Source organism: Harmonia axyridis, chromosome 1, assembly GCF_914767665.1.
Source record: "Harmonia axyridis chromosome 1, icHarAxyr1.1, whole genome shotgun sequence".
Classification (NCBI taxonomy): Eukaryota; Metazoa; Arthropoda; class Insecta; order Coleoptera; family Coccinellidae; genus Harmonia; species Harmonia axyridis.
Window position 1 is genome coordinate 79,782,436 of NC_059501.1, and position 16,580 is coordinate 79,799,015.

At 33.7% G+C, this 16,580-nt stretch overlaps 1 protein-coding gene across 1 annotated transcript; it reads left to right on the forward strand.

Annotated features, from left to right (window-relative positions):
* Nucleotides 1-5,113: 5,113 nt before the first annotated feature.
* On the forward strand, nt 5,114-14,784 carry LOC123688693 (myrosinase 1-like). Its single transcript, XM_045627320.1, has 7 exons — nt 5,114-5,230; nt 7,724-8,385; nt 10,475-10,569; nt 12,299-12,586; nt 13,804-13,938; nt 14,165-14,271; nt 14,345-14,784. The coding sequence occupies exons 1-7, from the start codon at nt 5,193-5,195 to the stop codon at nt 14,466-14,468; spliced, it is 1,449 nt and encodes a 482-aa protein (XP_045483276.1). The 5' UTR covers nt 5,114-5,192; the 3' UTR covers nt 14,469-14,784.
* Nucleotides 14,785-16,580: the final 1,796 nt, after the last annotated feature.

The following is a 16,580-nucleotide window of genomic DNA, read 5'->3' on the forward strand; positions in this document are numbered from 1 at the left end:
ATTACCCGAAACATCAAAATCAATCGATGTGAAACGGAAACTTTGCCGTCTTGTTATGGCTTCAACAAAAGGAATTTAAATATACCAGGCATTTCAAACAAATTGAATCCGTTCAATTTTAGTAATTGCTCGAATTTTAATATAAATATTAATATAAATGAGAATTAGAATGTTTCTGCTAATATTTGGTATTTTCTGTTCTGTTTAATTTAATAAGAATCAAAATGTATATAAAAGAAATGTTTCGTCTCATCTGATTGATTGGTTATTTTACACGGTTGCCGAAAAAATACTGTACGCAATACACCCGAAAATGGTTTTTTTGGACTCACAGACTTCCAGGACTCGCTTACGCTCGTCCTAGAATTTTGTTTATTCGTCCAAAAACCCTATTTTCCGAACTACTATTTTTCGGCAAAATTCGATTTTATTATTCAACATAGTTGCTTTCCAGGGCGATACAGCGATTATAGCGATCATTCAATTTTTTCGATACCGTTTTTGTAGTACGATTTGTCTTTCGCTGGCGCTGAATTAGCGAGCATTCTCTTGAGGTCTGAGAACAGGAAAAAGTCACTGGGGGCCAGATATGGCGAATAAGGTGGATGCAGAAGCAATTCGAAGCCCAATTCATGAAATTTTGCCATTGTTTTCATTGATTTGTGACACGGCGCATTGTCTTGTGAAACAGCACCTTTTTACTTCATAATTTTTAACGATTTCATCCTTTAAACGATCCAATAACGCTATATAATAATCGCTGTTGATGGTCTGGCCTTTTTGGAGATAATCAATGAATATTGTAGCTTGCGCATCCCAGAATACTGATAACATAACCTTGCCAGCTGACTTTTGTGTTTTTCCTCGCTTTAAATTCGGTTCATCGTGTGCAGTCCACTCAGCTGACTGTCGATTGGACTCCGGAGTGAAATGATGGAGTTTCATTCATTGTCACATATCGACGCAAAAATTCAGGTTTATTGCACTTAAACAGTTTCAAACACTGCTCAGAATTATTAACACGTTGTTGCTTTTGATCGATTGTGAGCTCGCTGGGCACCCATTTCGCACACAGCTTTCTCATGTACAGATAATCGTGATTGATATGATGTACACGTTCAGATGATATCTTCACAATGTCTGCTCTCTCGATCAACTTCACTTTACGGTCATTCAACATTATTTTGTGAACTTTTTTGATTTTTTCGTCGGTGACAGCGTCTCTAATCCTGGATGCACCTAGTTGCGCTAGCCCTATAGTAAACGGAAAAAGGCTACCCGGTGGTTTAACCGATTGGCACTTTGCCGATGAAATTTCTTTGATGATGCGGAGGCGGATAAAGGTCCATATTGATGCAGAATTTATAACGTTGCAGAAAGGTGTTTTCAGCATAAGAGGTAGTTTATATTAGTTATTAACCGATATTGTCGTTGGATTATCATATGACTATGTAAAGGATATCTCGTTACGAAGCCTACTGAGATTGTCATGCAGTTTTCGCAGTTATCCTCCTATGGCGCAAATTTTGAACCGATAAGTACTTGAATATTCATGAGACTAAGGCATAGGTACTGCGGGAACTTTTTTCACATAAACAAAAAAACTGAATGTTGTTCCTGTATGATCAATATTTAATTTTACCATTTCAAAGTTTAATTTACATTATGTATAAATAATGAATAAGGTTCCACGGCTTGTCTTGATTTCCAAGCTACTTGGCTTGATCTTGACTAGATTTCGAGTCAAGTAGTAGTTTTTCAATCTCAAGTCAAGTATTTATTCATCAAGTACCTGAATCATATCAAGCTACTCGATTTGTGTAGTGTCATATCAATAAAAAAATGATGAAATGAGAAGGAAGCTTGCAAAAAATACTTTTATTTATTAATCTTATTGTATGAAAGAATCAAAAATATCAACTTTTCAGAAAAAGAAACATAAATTGAATGACTATAAATCATAACAAAATAAAAAATTATAAAAAAAGGAGTCTTTCAATATTGAGAAACCTCCAGGCTTTGTTTGAGTTCATAATTTTCCATCCAGGATCTAAGACACATGAGGCATCTTATAGATTTGTCGCCTTACCTATTGCGGGTTTCTCTAACTATAAGAGCAGCTCTGGAAAATTGTCTTAAACAGGAGCTGAAGATGCTAGTTATTTAATCTACATTATGTGTAGATGACTAGATGTAGATGATTCAAATTTTCAATAGGATCGAATCAGCAGTTTAGAAAATAACAGGTGAACAAAATTTCATACTACCATATTTACAAAAATCCAAGTCAGGTTTTGAACATTAACATACTTGACCGTGACATTAGTATAGTAACCAGTTACAGTACATAGTAACCAGTTGATTACCGATTGTGACTGTATATTCACTGAATGAGACTTGTACCGATTGTGACTCGCCATTGCACCCCGGTTGTGGATCACCCTATACCGATGGCAAACTACCTCTGGCAGTGTGGATTGTTTCTTTTTTTTCAAAAGTATTGTTAACATCGTTAACAAACAGAACCAATTCTGTCTCAACGATTAAATGTTTTTTTTTAGTAAAGATTGTAACTTTAAGTTTGTATCTAAATTTGCTGCTGTTTCTGAATAAACTATATTATTATTATTATTCGAGATCCGAACCTACCATGAAAATTTCAAGTTTCTTTTTTTGTTACTTTCGGAAGTAAAGAGAGATCTTTCTAGAAAAAAAAATTTTGAAAAGTTAGAGATTTGTTGGAGTACATGTATCACTCTTGAAGGTGGCTATATGATGACGAATAAAGTCGAATTTCTAAGAAAAAATGTGATTTTACTAACTACATCCGTGACTTTTCGAGTGAAGTGTTATATATCATTCTGAATTACGTGTTGATAACCACTCAGTTGATAAACCAATGTCTATCTTATCATAGTTTAATCTGTAGAATGCCAGAATAACCAATCGATGCTGCAAATCATGATTTCGGACCTCTTGGTCAATCTGCAGTCCAACTAAGCAGAATGAGGATTATAAGTCAATCTGCACAGAAGTTAAATAATGAGTGATGGAGCAAATAGTTTGCTTTTCGTCGACTTGGCACTCAAAGCTTCATATAATTGGTAAAACCATTCCCAACCTTCGAGTGAGGGTAAACCAACAACTCGAAATTATTGGTCCTATTAGACAAAAGTAATCCAATCCGTAATTAACTATGTTTTTCAAAACATAAGTAATGAAGCCTTCACCGAGATTACATTGAAAATAAAAAATAAAGATAACTTCATTGCGAAAACTGAAATTAATGTAGGTATCTACGTTTGAACAATAATGAGATTCCATATCCTTTTATTATAATTTTCATTATTGCAAAATTGAAGGATCTCTGATTCTTGAGTGGTCCTCAAGTTGATATTATGAAATGAATAGGATTTTTTGATAAGGTTTTCAATCGATGTCAACGAAAACAAATCAATCAGTCGCACGTGGCAGTGTTTTTAGAACAAGGAAGAAATTGGCAACTTCGGAAATATATTTGCGTAGTCAAAAAATGAAAAAATCACTGACGTGAAATCAGAAGCTGTAGAGCCACCTTTCATTCATGACATCCAACTTTCAACCCCAACTAAAATTTGTATAGTTTACTTTTTAAAATGTGTTGAATGTGTGAACCCAAATTTGGAATGAATAAAATGTCTTTTTGGTGAACTATTAGAACTATTCGCATTAAATTCTGTAGAAAAATCATTTGTTATATGACATTGATACTCTCAATTCGAGATTATGATCCATTTTTCAAATTTGGATTTTTAATTTTTTGTTATCAAATTTCGGAAGTCTAATGCTACGATTGTAATGAACACAATTCGTTTTGGTCAGAACTCTAAAATTGTGGGGATGATTACCTCCATTACCTCCCCATATACAGGGTGATTCACCGGGATGCCTTATAAGATGTTTATGGAAAACTAATTTTGAGCTGAAAATTTGCATATTGGGATTTGAGACAATGATCTTTCTACCTAAAATATTTTCAGATTTCTACAACTTCCGGTTATACCGGAAACAGACTACTATTTCCTTATTTGAATGGCACACCCAATATATTATTGCATCATTAGATAGCCTTTTTGACGATAATTTCAGCATTATGCCATACTTTGGTATAAACTCAACGGTTTATGAGTTAATGTGATTCTTATGAAAAAAATGGTGGCGATAAGGATTCACATTTTTTTGAATTTATCTGCAGAAAAAGCTTTTTTGGAATTTTTTTTCATTTTCAATATACGTAATAATATAAGACTATTTGCGGTCTGGACCAAAAATGTACAGGATGTTCCTCAAAAGATCATGAACTTGGACAACTCAAATTCATCAAAACTCAAGATTTTCAAATTAGAACCTATTTCTTTTATTATTTCAGTCGATTCTACATACAAAAATAGTGAGGGTTACTTGAGCAAACCTTATACCTAAAATGAATACTTTAAGAATTATTGAGGAAGAATCTTAAATGAGGAAAAACTGAATACAGGAAGAAACTAAAAGTCGATGTTTGGATAACTAAATTTTACATTTCATGAATTATAATTAATTTGTTGTTAGGATTGTTGAGAAATCCATAAACCAATACAATTTTCAATTAGGAATAATTCATTACAATTCTTGAAATGTCAAATTTAGTTATGGAAACATCGAATTTCAGTTTCTTTCTGTGTTTTCCGGATGCCACAGACTACTACACACAGTTAGAAATTGCGGTTGTTCCTCAAAGTCTGTTTCCGGTATAACCGGAAGTTGTAGAGATCTGAAAATATTTCAGGGAGAAAGATCATTGTCTCAAACCCCAATATGCAAATATTCAGCCCAAAATTATGATTAGTTTTCCATAAACATCTAATAGGCCATCCCGGTGAGTCACCCTGTATACGCCCTTGGTTCTATCAATCCCAAACCCTGAAATATTTCTGCTTGTATACTTTTCTTCATTATATTTCACCCTGTATACATTTCTCGGGTACCTATATTTTACGTCTATAATTCTTTATGAAATGCATATACATATACTTACCTAAAGTGTTTTTGATTTTGAAATGAGATGAGAAATTCCCAACATGAGATAAGATACCATACAGATGAAAATTATAAATTGTTGTTCCTGATTGAGCTCGATCGCTATTCTTATTCGTATTAGCTCTCGAGCTAAAATGTTTTCGATTGTGAAAATTTTGCTGTTTATCACGGGGTAAGTTTTCTCCTTTTATCAATTCAAGTTAAATGCATAGAATATGAATTATATATTTCAATTGAAGTATAATCGATAAAAATAATTTTTTATTACCTATTTTTTATGAAATTTGCTATTCTTCTATGATGAGAAATAATTTTTTTTCAGTTCTCATCTTACAGAATCATTGTGAATTGATATGAACTAACAGAAAATTTTGATGATATTATAATGATTCTAAGCAGGAATTGAATGCTTGTTAATATGATTCAATATCTATTAATTTGCAGGGGCGTACCAAAGGGAAAGAGATATTAGTGGGGTTAACCATCAATGTATATTTTTTACACTAATTTGTCTTCTAAAAATATTCTAATCAAAATAATTTCAAATGAAAGAAGGTCATTTTTACTTCAGTAAGTTCAGTCACTTATCTGCATCAACCTCTCGGTTCCCAAATATTACCAATGACATCTAGACGGAATCTACGGTTACGCCACTGATCCTCAGTTAGCAAGATTGAACTTTTATTGGATTTGCTCAATATCGACAATGGATAACTGTTTAAAGAAATATAAATTTTCGTAATTCATGTCACCTTTTACATTTGCATCAATTTCATTTTTTTTTCTCGGAAATGTTGAAATGTTTTGAGATGAGTAAATATTGATTTAGGATCTTTCGCCATTTCGGTATATCTTGATCCTAAAACCGAATAATTCCAGTATAATAAGTGAAATGGACTTATTTCAAGTGTCCCATCGGATATCAAATTTTCAGATAATATCTTCGGAGATAACTTTTTTCGATGGTATCATATCAAAATAAATTCATTGACGTGCGAGATTATTCAGAAATGTTCTACTATTGAATTATATTTCTCTAATTCTGTGGTTATTCCGTTCATTCTTCCACATCTTGTAGAACAAAATCGTGCGAGAATATATCAGAAACGCACAGTTTTCATGGTTATATTTTATTATTCTATGTTGGTGCTCCGAACTTTCCGCCACGGCTTTATCTGTCAATTCATCAATTTGCCTTAAAGAAATCAGTTCTGCCAACCAACATTTTTCAATGCAAAAATCACTAAAATATATTTATGGAAATATTTCATTAATTTCAATGAAAATGCAATGAATTAGAGAAAATAATGTATAATACTCGTACAGAAGGCTCATTCTACCACTCGTTCATTCCAAAACTCGCCACTTCGTGGCTCGTTTTTGAATTTTGAACTCGTGGAAGAATATCAATGCCTTCTGCACTTGTATTATAAATAACTATTATCGGATGCATCTAGCTAAAAAAAAACAGATGATAATTGTATGAACTTTCTACAACCATTCAGGTTCATCATGGTATTTCAAAGTCTATTATATACTATGTGACAAAAAAAAATCAAGTAATAATGAAAATTGCATTCGATTGTAGAATAACAATTGAAATCCTCGTGCGAAATTTCATGTTGTACCTATGTACACTTCGCTAATGTATAAACGCACCATTAAAAATAAGGCAAAAGTTTAAAATACATTTTCGTCAAAACTACTTAACCCATTTGAAGGTTTTTTTTAATGCCAGGTTATTTTCTTCTGAATATTAGTATATAAACCTCTATTTTACAAATACCGGGATGTAACAATTATAGCCGCGGTTTTTTTTATAAAATTTGTAACACTCTGTAGAGTGTAACGGTTACATTATCAAGTTGGAATTAAACTTACACTTTAGCCTCATCTTTTGTCAATTTTTTTTTGGTTCATTTCATTATCTTCTTTATTAATCGAGTAACACCATTTAATAGCATAACATGATTTTATGGAACAGGAAGATCCAGATTTAACAACAAAAAAACGAAACAAAATGAAAAAAATAGTTGAACGATAATGTCAGTAACGAGTATTTCCACATCTGGTACAACTAAACTCTTGGAAACGACGGCTCACACTTAAAATGAGAGATTTTATGGCGTTTTGGTCCAGATCTTCCCAACTTTCAATCAGTCTCCACTCTCTGCTTACGTCTTCCAAAGTATTCAGATTATGTTACTCATTTAGTCTTCTCCCAAGAATATCCCAGAAATTCTCTATGGGATTTAAATCCAGGTTCCGAGATGGCCATACCATGGTAACGATAGGTACAGACTTCCTCTTATTTATTTCTCACAACTTGAGCGGCGTGAGGCATGGCATCATCTTGCATCAACAAAAATCCTTGCCCTATATATTTCATAAAGAGCATTCATGTGGTTTTAAAATTTTCAATATGTGGCTGGCCAAAGAGACGGTAAAAAAAGTTACATTAAACACAACCGCTTATCATAGAGGTGAAACAGAGACTCAAGAAAGTTCAAATAAAAAATGTTCAACTTCTGGTTAACGAAATAACCACTCCAAAAGTTTGATTGACTCAGAGTTTCGAATAATCTGTTCATATCAGATCATGATCATAGTTGACTACATTTTCAACTCGACTTCCTATACAAAATAAGCTCTCCTTTTCTTCCAGCTCTTGCCTAGCCTTCAACAACAAAACCTTTCCGGAAAATTTCAAATTTGGGGTCTCAACATCCGCCTACCAGATAGAGGGAGGTTGGAACGAAGATGGCAAGGGTGTCAGCGTGTGGGACTACATCACGCACTACAAAAGCTCCTTCATCCTGGACCATAGCAACGGGGACGTGGCCTGCGACTCCTACCACAAGCTCGACGAAGACATAGCCATGCTCAAACACCTCGGAGTCGACTTCTATCGTTTCTCCATCTCCTGGAGCAGGATCATCCCCACCGGCAGGGTCAACCAAGGCGTCAACCTGGCCGGTGTTAACTACTACAGGAACTTGCTGAAGAAACTGAAGGAGAACAACATAGACGCCATGGTGACCATATTTCATTTCGACCCTCCGGAGCAATTGCAAGCTGAGAGTATGTTCGTGAACGGAAGTCTCAACAGTTTGTTCGTTGACTACGCTAGGATGGCTTTTCTGCTTTTCGGCAAGGATGTTAAATACTGGGTGACCTTCAACGAGCCCAGGGGCGTATGCTGCGATTTTTTGGAGCGGTTCTCCTTGCAACCTGGCAGGGATTCGTATACTTGTACGCATAATATCATCAAGTGCCATGCGCAGGTGTACAGGATGTATGATGAGGAGTTTAGGGCTGATTATGGAGGTGAGTAGTTCGTTGGGATAAGTAGTTTTGTTTTTGAAAGAAGATGAAAACGACTCAAGTTTTTTCTACAAACGATCATATTCGTCCAAGTAAAATTTTTTCGTTTGGCTTTAATTCGTAGGGTATTACAATTGGACCTAAATTACTGATATCTTGGAAATTGAAACTTAAAAATAATATCAAATGATTAATTTATATTCAGCGATGAAGAAGCTGTAAAGACGATAAATATGGAAAAAAACCTCGAGACGTGTAATGGTCAGGGCAGATAAGATTAGATTAGGTATAGAGATCGATTAGATGCAAAAAAAACCTTTCAGAACTGCAATCAGATTGATCTGCAATTATGTACTCTCCTTAACAATTTCCGAGACGATCATCTATTATATTCAAAAATTTTGCAATTTTCGTGTGTCAACAGGTCCAGTTATAAATTATACCAATAATAGCCCTATATTGGCTTCAAGCTCAGCCCAGGGCAACTGCATGAGGGTTCCCGTTCAGATCTGAGAAAACTTTACACTTGTACAAGCTCATATATATTCTGACAATGGGTTCTCTCCTTCCTGAACTTTTATAGCTTCGCTGCTGAGCTGTGATGTTCTTTTTTGAAGACATAGCAGTATATGGTCCAAGTGGGTGTTATTCTTGATGCCCTTTTAGCAGGTTATCGGCTTTCACGTCCACTTTGCCAGGCAACCATAATAAAGTCACTTTTTTGGCTCTAGATAGATGTTTTATGGTATTACGGCACTGCCAAGACTGCGAAAGTCATTGATTGTCTGAATCCAAATCTAAAGCGTAGGTTAAGTTCCAAATTCCAAGTTAATGTGCCAAAATGTCTCTGCAGTTATAGCCCTGGGTTCAGAATAACAATTTATTTTTTGTTTTTATGATTGATTCAGGCCTATTAATATTCGAAATTTTTATTTCGCTGTTGCATCGTATCTTGGAATAAACAGTAATCAATATGGTCGATTCATTCAAACACGACTACTGGTACCCCTCTACCCTCAAAGCGATATTGGAAAGGGAATTGTTCAAAAACGGCATTGTACCATCTTTATTTAATTAATATAATAGCTCTGTAATGGCTTGAAGCTCAGCCTATGGCAACTGCATCAGGTTTTTCGTTTAGATCTGAGAAAACTTAACACTTGTGCAATTCATATGTATTCTCTTCTTCCTGAGCTGCCATAGCCTTGGCTGCTGAGCTGTAATGTTCTTTTTTGAAGACATAGAAATATAAGAGCCCAGCTGATGTTATTCTTGATGTCCTTTTAGCAAGTTCATCGGCTTTCACAACCACTACGTTATGATACTGTCAAGACTGCAAAAATCTTTGACTATGTGAATCCCAGTCTAAAGCATAGGTTAAGTCCGTTAATGTGACAAATGCGTCGAATGACCCTGCAGTTAAAGCCCTCTGAATGTTTTTTTTTCAAATACAGGAAAAATAACAATTACTTCAATTGAAACTGAGTTTAGAATAACAATTTTCATTTTGTTTTTAGACTTAGGGCCTATTAATGTTCAAATTTTCATTTCGCTGTTGCATCGTATCCTGGATCAACATGATCGAGTTACGATCATGAAGTCATCGTGAAAACATCGGCAAAATTGGAATAGGAGAAGACATCATTCTCCTGCAAAATCCTACTAACTAAGAATTCAGAATATCTAAACCGAATCATATGAACACGACTACTTGTACCCTCCTTCCCTCAAAGCAATATTGGAAAGAAAAATGACCGAATCATCCCATTTTTATTTAATTAATAATTGGATTTCATCCCTGTTCCTCCTATTAGATCTCTAAGTACTCTATCGAGGCGTTTCTTTGCCAAAACTGTTTAGGATTAGTTCACACCGTTTTCAGTCACCACCAAAATCGACTTATTCCCGAAAATAATACGCGCGGTATCCGTTGTATCGAAAAATAAATTGGAATGTATCCCAGAGGCGGTATTCCATCAGGGGAGAGTCTGGAAGCCTTCCATCTTTTATGCTAATGAGCGTTCGACTTCCAAGATCGATGCGGAAAAGTGACATAGCGGATATCCCAAAATTGATCATTCTCATTTTTCAGGCAGCGTGGGCATAGTCCTGAATACCAATTGGGACGAACCTGCATCAGACAAACAGGCCGACATCGACGCGGCAGAGAGGAAGCTTCAGTTCGAGGTAGGAAACAAAAAACACACGTTTTCAGGAAATAAAATTTCCTAATACATAGGCGTACAACTTTGCTTCCGCCGTTTTCTCCCGAAATTCGAGGCTTTATTGTGAAAATTTATGACTCGAAGTATTGTCCATCGCTGGCCACTACTTTCTCCCATCTTTCGGGCAACGTACGAATCCCGTGTTGAAAAAACTGGTCATCTTTTCAAGCGATCCACGATTCGATACAATTTTTTACTTCTTCATAAGACCGGAAGTGTTGGTCAGCCAGGCCGTGTGCCATTGATCGAAATAAGTGTTGGTCCGAGGAAGCTACACCTGGAGAATACGGCGGGTGGGTAAGACTTCCCATTTCAACGTTTCCAAGTATGTCTTCACCACTTTCGCAACATGGAGTCGAGCATTGTCATGCTGTAAAATCAATTTATCATGTCTCTCGTTGTATTGCAGCCGTTTGATTTTCAATGCTCGCCTCAAACGCATTAATTGCGTTGGATAACGATCGCCTATGATTGTTTCATCGGTTTTAACAATTCATAATACACCACGCCGAGCTGGTCCCACCAAATACTGAGCATGACCTTGGAACCGTGAATATTCGGTTTGGCCGTCGACGTGAAAGCATGGCCGTTATATCCCCATGATTTTCTGTGTTTGGCATTATCGTAATAAATCCATTTTTCGTCTCCAGTCCCATGCGACGCAGAAATCCTTTCCGTTTTCGCCTGTTCACAAGCAAACAAACGCCGTTCAACATATCTCGGCTTCAACTCGTACGGTACCCAATTTCCTTGTTTCTGAATCATTCCCATGACTTTTAGGCGTTTTGAAATGACTTGTTGCGTCCCTCCCAATGATCCTGCCAATTATTGTTGCGTTTGACACGAGTCTTAATCAAGTAATGCCTTCAATTCTGCATCTTTCAAAACCGTCTCTCTTCCACCAACATTTTGGTCTTCGACGTCAAAATCGCCGTTCTTGAAGCGTTGAAACCACTCTCGGCACGTTCTTTCACTAAAAACTGCTTCAAAATAAATATTTGAGAGCATTCGATGAACCTTGGCCACAGGTTTCTTCATATTAGAGCAAGTAATTAAAACCTCCCGCAGATGATAAGAATTTGGCTCGTAAACTGACATATTTAAACAAGAATAACTTTACAATGCAGACAAAAATCGACTATTATTTCGGTGTCGTTATGTTTACAAATGCCTAAGCTTATTGTATGACACCTACGATCTATTTATTACGACTACCACTTACCGCTAGAGCCTTCTATTGTAAAACGGCGGAAGCAAAGTTGTACACATATATTAAAACATTTCAATATTCTTCATTCACCACAATTAATTTTTTTTACGTATGATTGTAAGATTCTTCATCAGGAGAAGAAGTTCTTTGTTATCATCGGAGCAGGTGATGTTTTTTTTTTTTGGAGGGGGGGAGAGTGGTTATGACTATGAGGGACCCCTTGTTGTTATTGATGATTTTTCCAGTAGTAGCGCCAAAAAATTTTTTGTTTCAGATGCCAAAATTACTCGCGCAAGTCCTGGATTATATTGAATATAATATTCATTTTTGTTATTGTAATATCAATGTGCATTTGAACGCCAAGATAACTATGTTGCTGATATTATATAATTATAACGTATACTCGCTGTATCTATGTTTATTTTACTTCTTCTTTTACTTTTCCATTTTCCTTCAAAATTTTAAATAATTTTTTTTTCAGTTCGCGTGGTACGCCGACCCTATAATTCACGGAGATTATCCCGAACTCATGAAAAAGAGAATAAAACAGTTCACTCTACCTTTTATGCCAGACCGACTGCCAAAGTTTACAGAAGACGAGAAGAAATACATAAAGGGTACGGCAGATTTTCTCGGTGTTAATCATTATGCTAGCAGCTACGTCAGTGATAAGCCAGATTTTGGTTTGTTCAGGACATTCGAAAAGGACGTGGGAATATTGATGACCTACGATCCAGCATGGAATACTACCTCATTGGACTGGTTCCGTGTAAGTGATGAATTTGCTTGAAAATGATAACTTATTTCCAAAAAATTCTATAGTATTCCAAAATGATTTCCAAAGATTAAGAAATTGAGATGATCCTCGAAATAGAAGAAAAAATGAACTATAAAAACAGAAAATTATAAGAATAATAAAAATGAACAAATAATAAAACAACAAAACAAATAAACATAAATTATGTGGTTTAAAAGGAAAACATATCAAATAATGTTTTGAAATGAGAATAATAATTCAGAAATAAGAACATATAATCCGCTCTATAAACAAAATATGAACTCAATCAAATCAAGCAATTCATAACAAGGGTCCTACAATCTCTATTGAATATTATCTTCAAAGGTATATTTTTTTCGATATCAATTTTGAAGAGATTCATTGACGTGAGAGATTATTTTTTCCGATTTGCTTTTGAAATCGTTTTATCGAATTTTTATAGTAAGTAATGAATACCTATAGATACCCAAACAGATGAGAGAAAATAATTGACCCTCAACCTTTATACAGTACCCAGTACTTAAGAAAAATTGTCTAGTTTATAATTGAAGAATATTTAATCCACTATAATATCATTCGTTTTCCATAATTTTATCAGAAAAGATTTTCAATTGGTTTTCAAATTTTTGTCGATTGAAATTATGCACAATTGTTTTAATTCATTAATTTCATTTTTTCGATGACTTAATATAGACATTGTCTTTATAATCGAAATTGATTCCTCGCTTCATTTATTGATATTATAGTTCTTATAATTTCGGCGTTATGTTCCTTTGAAAATTTCATCAGCATATAATTTTTTCGATTCGAAATATTGCAGATATCAGGAAATACTGGAAATATGAAATATGTATAATTTTTTCAGAAAATAAAAAATTTGTATTCTCTAAAAAAATTTTTATAGGAAAAAATTCATGTCATTCAAATTTTGCGTTGTTCTTACTATTTGATTTCAATAATTTCATATTTAATATCACGAAATATTCAATATTTCGTGCTATACAAATGTGAAATTATTTAAAAGTCGAATGATTTTAAATAGTAAGAATTCATACAAAGCAAAGTTTGAATGATGGATTTCTTCCATGAAAATTTGAAGTTCAAACTCATTAAAATTTTTCATTGAATGTTCCTTTGCGAAGTAAAGGGAAGGCATTTCTCCAAATTTTTCGAAAAGTTGACGAAAAATTGTAACAAGAAATTTTTAGGTAACTCCATTTGGGATGAGGAAGATTTTAAACTGGGTTCATAAAAATTATAAAATTCCATTAATTATAACAGAGAACGGATATGTTGACGGTACTGGAGATTTAAACGATGATGGGCGAATCAACTATCTACAGGTAAAAATTTTATTATTATAACCTAACATTTTTTTTAAAACACGATCAAACACCTTTAGGTACTAGAGGTGTTTCCAATGAAAATGATAAAATTAATCTTGTTTTTAAATTTCTCATGTCATTCATCTTCAGGAGTTCTGTCATTCAAATATGGAATAATATACGCTTCAATGACGTTCAGAAATAGTTGAATTATTTTTCAAATTAAATTGTATTCTGTTTGTAGAGCTACTTGAGCAACGTGTTGGATGCAATGTATATCGATAAAGTTGATGTCATTGGATATTCTACATGGAGTCTTATGGATAACTGGGAGTGGACAAGTGGCTACACGTAAGTAAGCCTTTCCAAAAGCGCCATCTCTAGGAGATCAATGTTCATCTACTCTTTACCGTTTCTTTTTTAGCCAGAAATTTGGACTTTACTACGTGAATTTCTCCAGTCCAAACACAGAACGCATACCAAAAAAGTCAGTGTCGTACTACAAAAAAGTAGTGGAATCTCATTGTGTAGTGGATGAATGTGAATGATAATGATGCTAGAGGAAAAAATCAAAAAATGAAAAGAAAGAAGCAACTATTAGAAATTTATAATCGACTACAATTGAAGTATAGTTGAAATCATCATTTTATAGTAATTACTATACATGAGTATGGAGAATGAATCTCAACGGACCATCCAAAAATTAGAAAATTCAACAAATCGCAAAATTTCCAGTAAAATCTATTGTTCTTTTAGCACATTTTTATAATGAAATGTAAATACTTTGCATATTGTTTATTATTAGCTAAAAGACTATTGTGTATTTAAAATTGAAATTGTAAATAAATATTATTATTATTATTATTTCCATTAATCTTTTAATTCTCATGACATAACATCAATGATAGGGAGAATATTTTCATTTCGAAACTAAGGTAAAATATTTTGATGATATTGAAAGGTACTCATTGCAAATTTATTGTGATGATAATATTAGATAACTCAAATTATTCCATCAGTATCCCTGAATTAAAACCAAATACATGAAAAAGAACACAAATGCTCATCTAATAATAATATTATTCTTAAACTCGATTGTTATTTTATGACTTCAGGTTACAAACTTGTTTTGGCGATACTTTGTTTAAGAAGTGTCGGTAGATAGGTACTCTCGATCGTATAGTATCGAACCACCGCATCGAAAGTATCGATACTATTCGATACAGTAAATATCGAATATTTTATATGTATAAAAGAAATATCAGGTAAAACCCATGTAAAACAGTAAAATTGCAACAAACATATTTTGAGATGAAGAAATGAAATTTGGAGCAATTATTTTTTGATGAGATACAATCATGACATTCGTTTCGAATACAACACTTTCATCCAAGCAACAACAATTTCGAAACTGATTCTCAAAAAACTAGGATCCAAGATCCAATAACTTTAACTAACCATCTCTATAAAGAAGTGGAATTATTTTATCTGAGAGTGTACTATTTCAAAATTCATTACTTTGAAACTATTGGGATGTTCTAAATATTGTATTAAGTACAATAAATGCATATGTTTATTATTTAATATTTCTTTCTATTCACATGTGAGTGATATTGATTTTTCAGAATATATTTCCTTGATTTTTTGCCTTGATGTTTCAAGGATCGTATTCTTAAGCTATTCATTTTACCAGTAACTGCAGATTTATGGATTGGTATCCATTTTACCATGATTACGGCTATGGAATAAGTAAGATAAATTGAAAACTATTTAGGGTTCGAACAACAAAACAATAAAAATAGTATATTACAATTTTATTTCATATTTTTCTTCCAAAAAGTCATTCCTTCGAATTGAATGGAATATTTTAGACTATTGAAATATTAAAATACCTAATAGCAATACGCACAATAAGGATTTGAATAAACAATAAAATTTTTGAGTATTACCAATTTATTGAAAAAAACAAATGTTTTTTTGGAGAAATTCACCAATATATTATGTGACCGTAATGTTAGTCATTCCACTGGCTCTGCTAGAAAATTAGAAAAACGACATAACAGATAAAGCTTTAAGCAAACGTTTTAGAAGTAGACATTCTGCATTTCAAGATTGGCACGTGCAGTATTATTTTTTTGTTAACCTGTGTCGTGTTTCATTGTTAATTCACCTTTTGTTATCAAAAAATAGTTGTCACAACCTGCAGTCATTACTCTGGTAAGTAGGTATATTTCGTAAAATGTTATTCCTTTCTTTTTTCTGATGAATGATATATTATTACTTATAAGTAATTCAAGAACAATCCTGAAAGAACTTGGTTAGAATATACTGGCAAATAAGGTGCCAGAGGAATTGTAACTGTCCAGAAGAATAACGGACATCAGTTTCAATTGGATTTAGTTTAGAAGCTTAAAATCATTTTCTTCTTTTATTGAAATAAATCTGATTCATTTTAGGGTGCTATGCCATTGTCAATGGAAGAAAAATTGAAGCGGAAAAGTGAAGCGGAAAAGTGAAGCTGAAAAAAGAGTTATGAGGGTTTGAAGGCGGATTCAGATGGAAGAGAAAAACTTAAACAAAACGAACATGATCAATATTCAAAAAAAAAGGAACACAAAATAATAAGACCTATTAACTAACTATGTAAACAATGTAAAAGG

Excerpts from the sequence above, each read along its gene's own strand:
- LOC123688693 (XM_045627320.1), top strand. The coding sequence starts at position 5,193 with ATGTTTTCGATTGTGAAAATTTTGCTGTTTATCACGGG. Across the intron at positions 10,570-12,298 it reads AGAGGAAGCTTCAGTTCGAG|TTCGCGTGGTACGCCGACCC; the intron begins GTAGGAAACAAA and ends TTTTTTTTTCAG. Across the intron at positions 13,939-14,164 it reads GGCGAATCAACTATCTACAG|AGCTACTTGAGCAACGTGTT; the intron begins GTAAAAATTTTA and ends TTCTGTTTGTAG.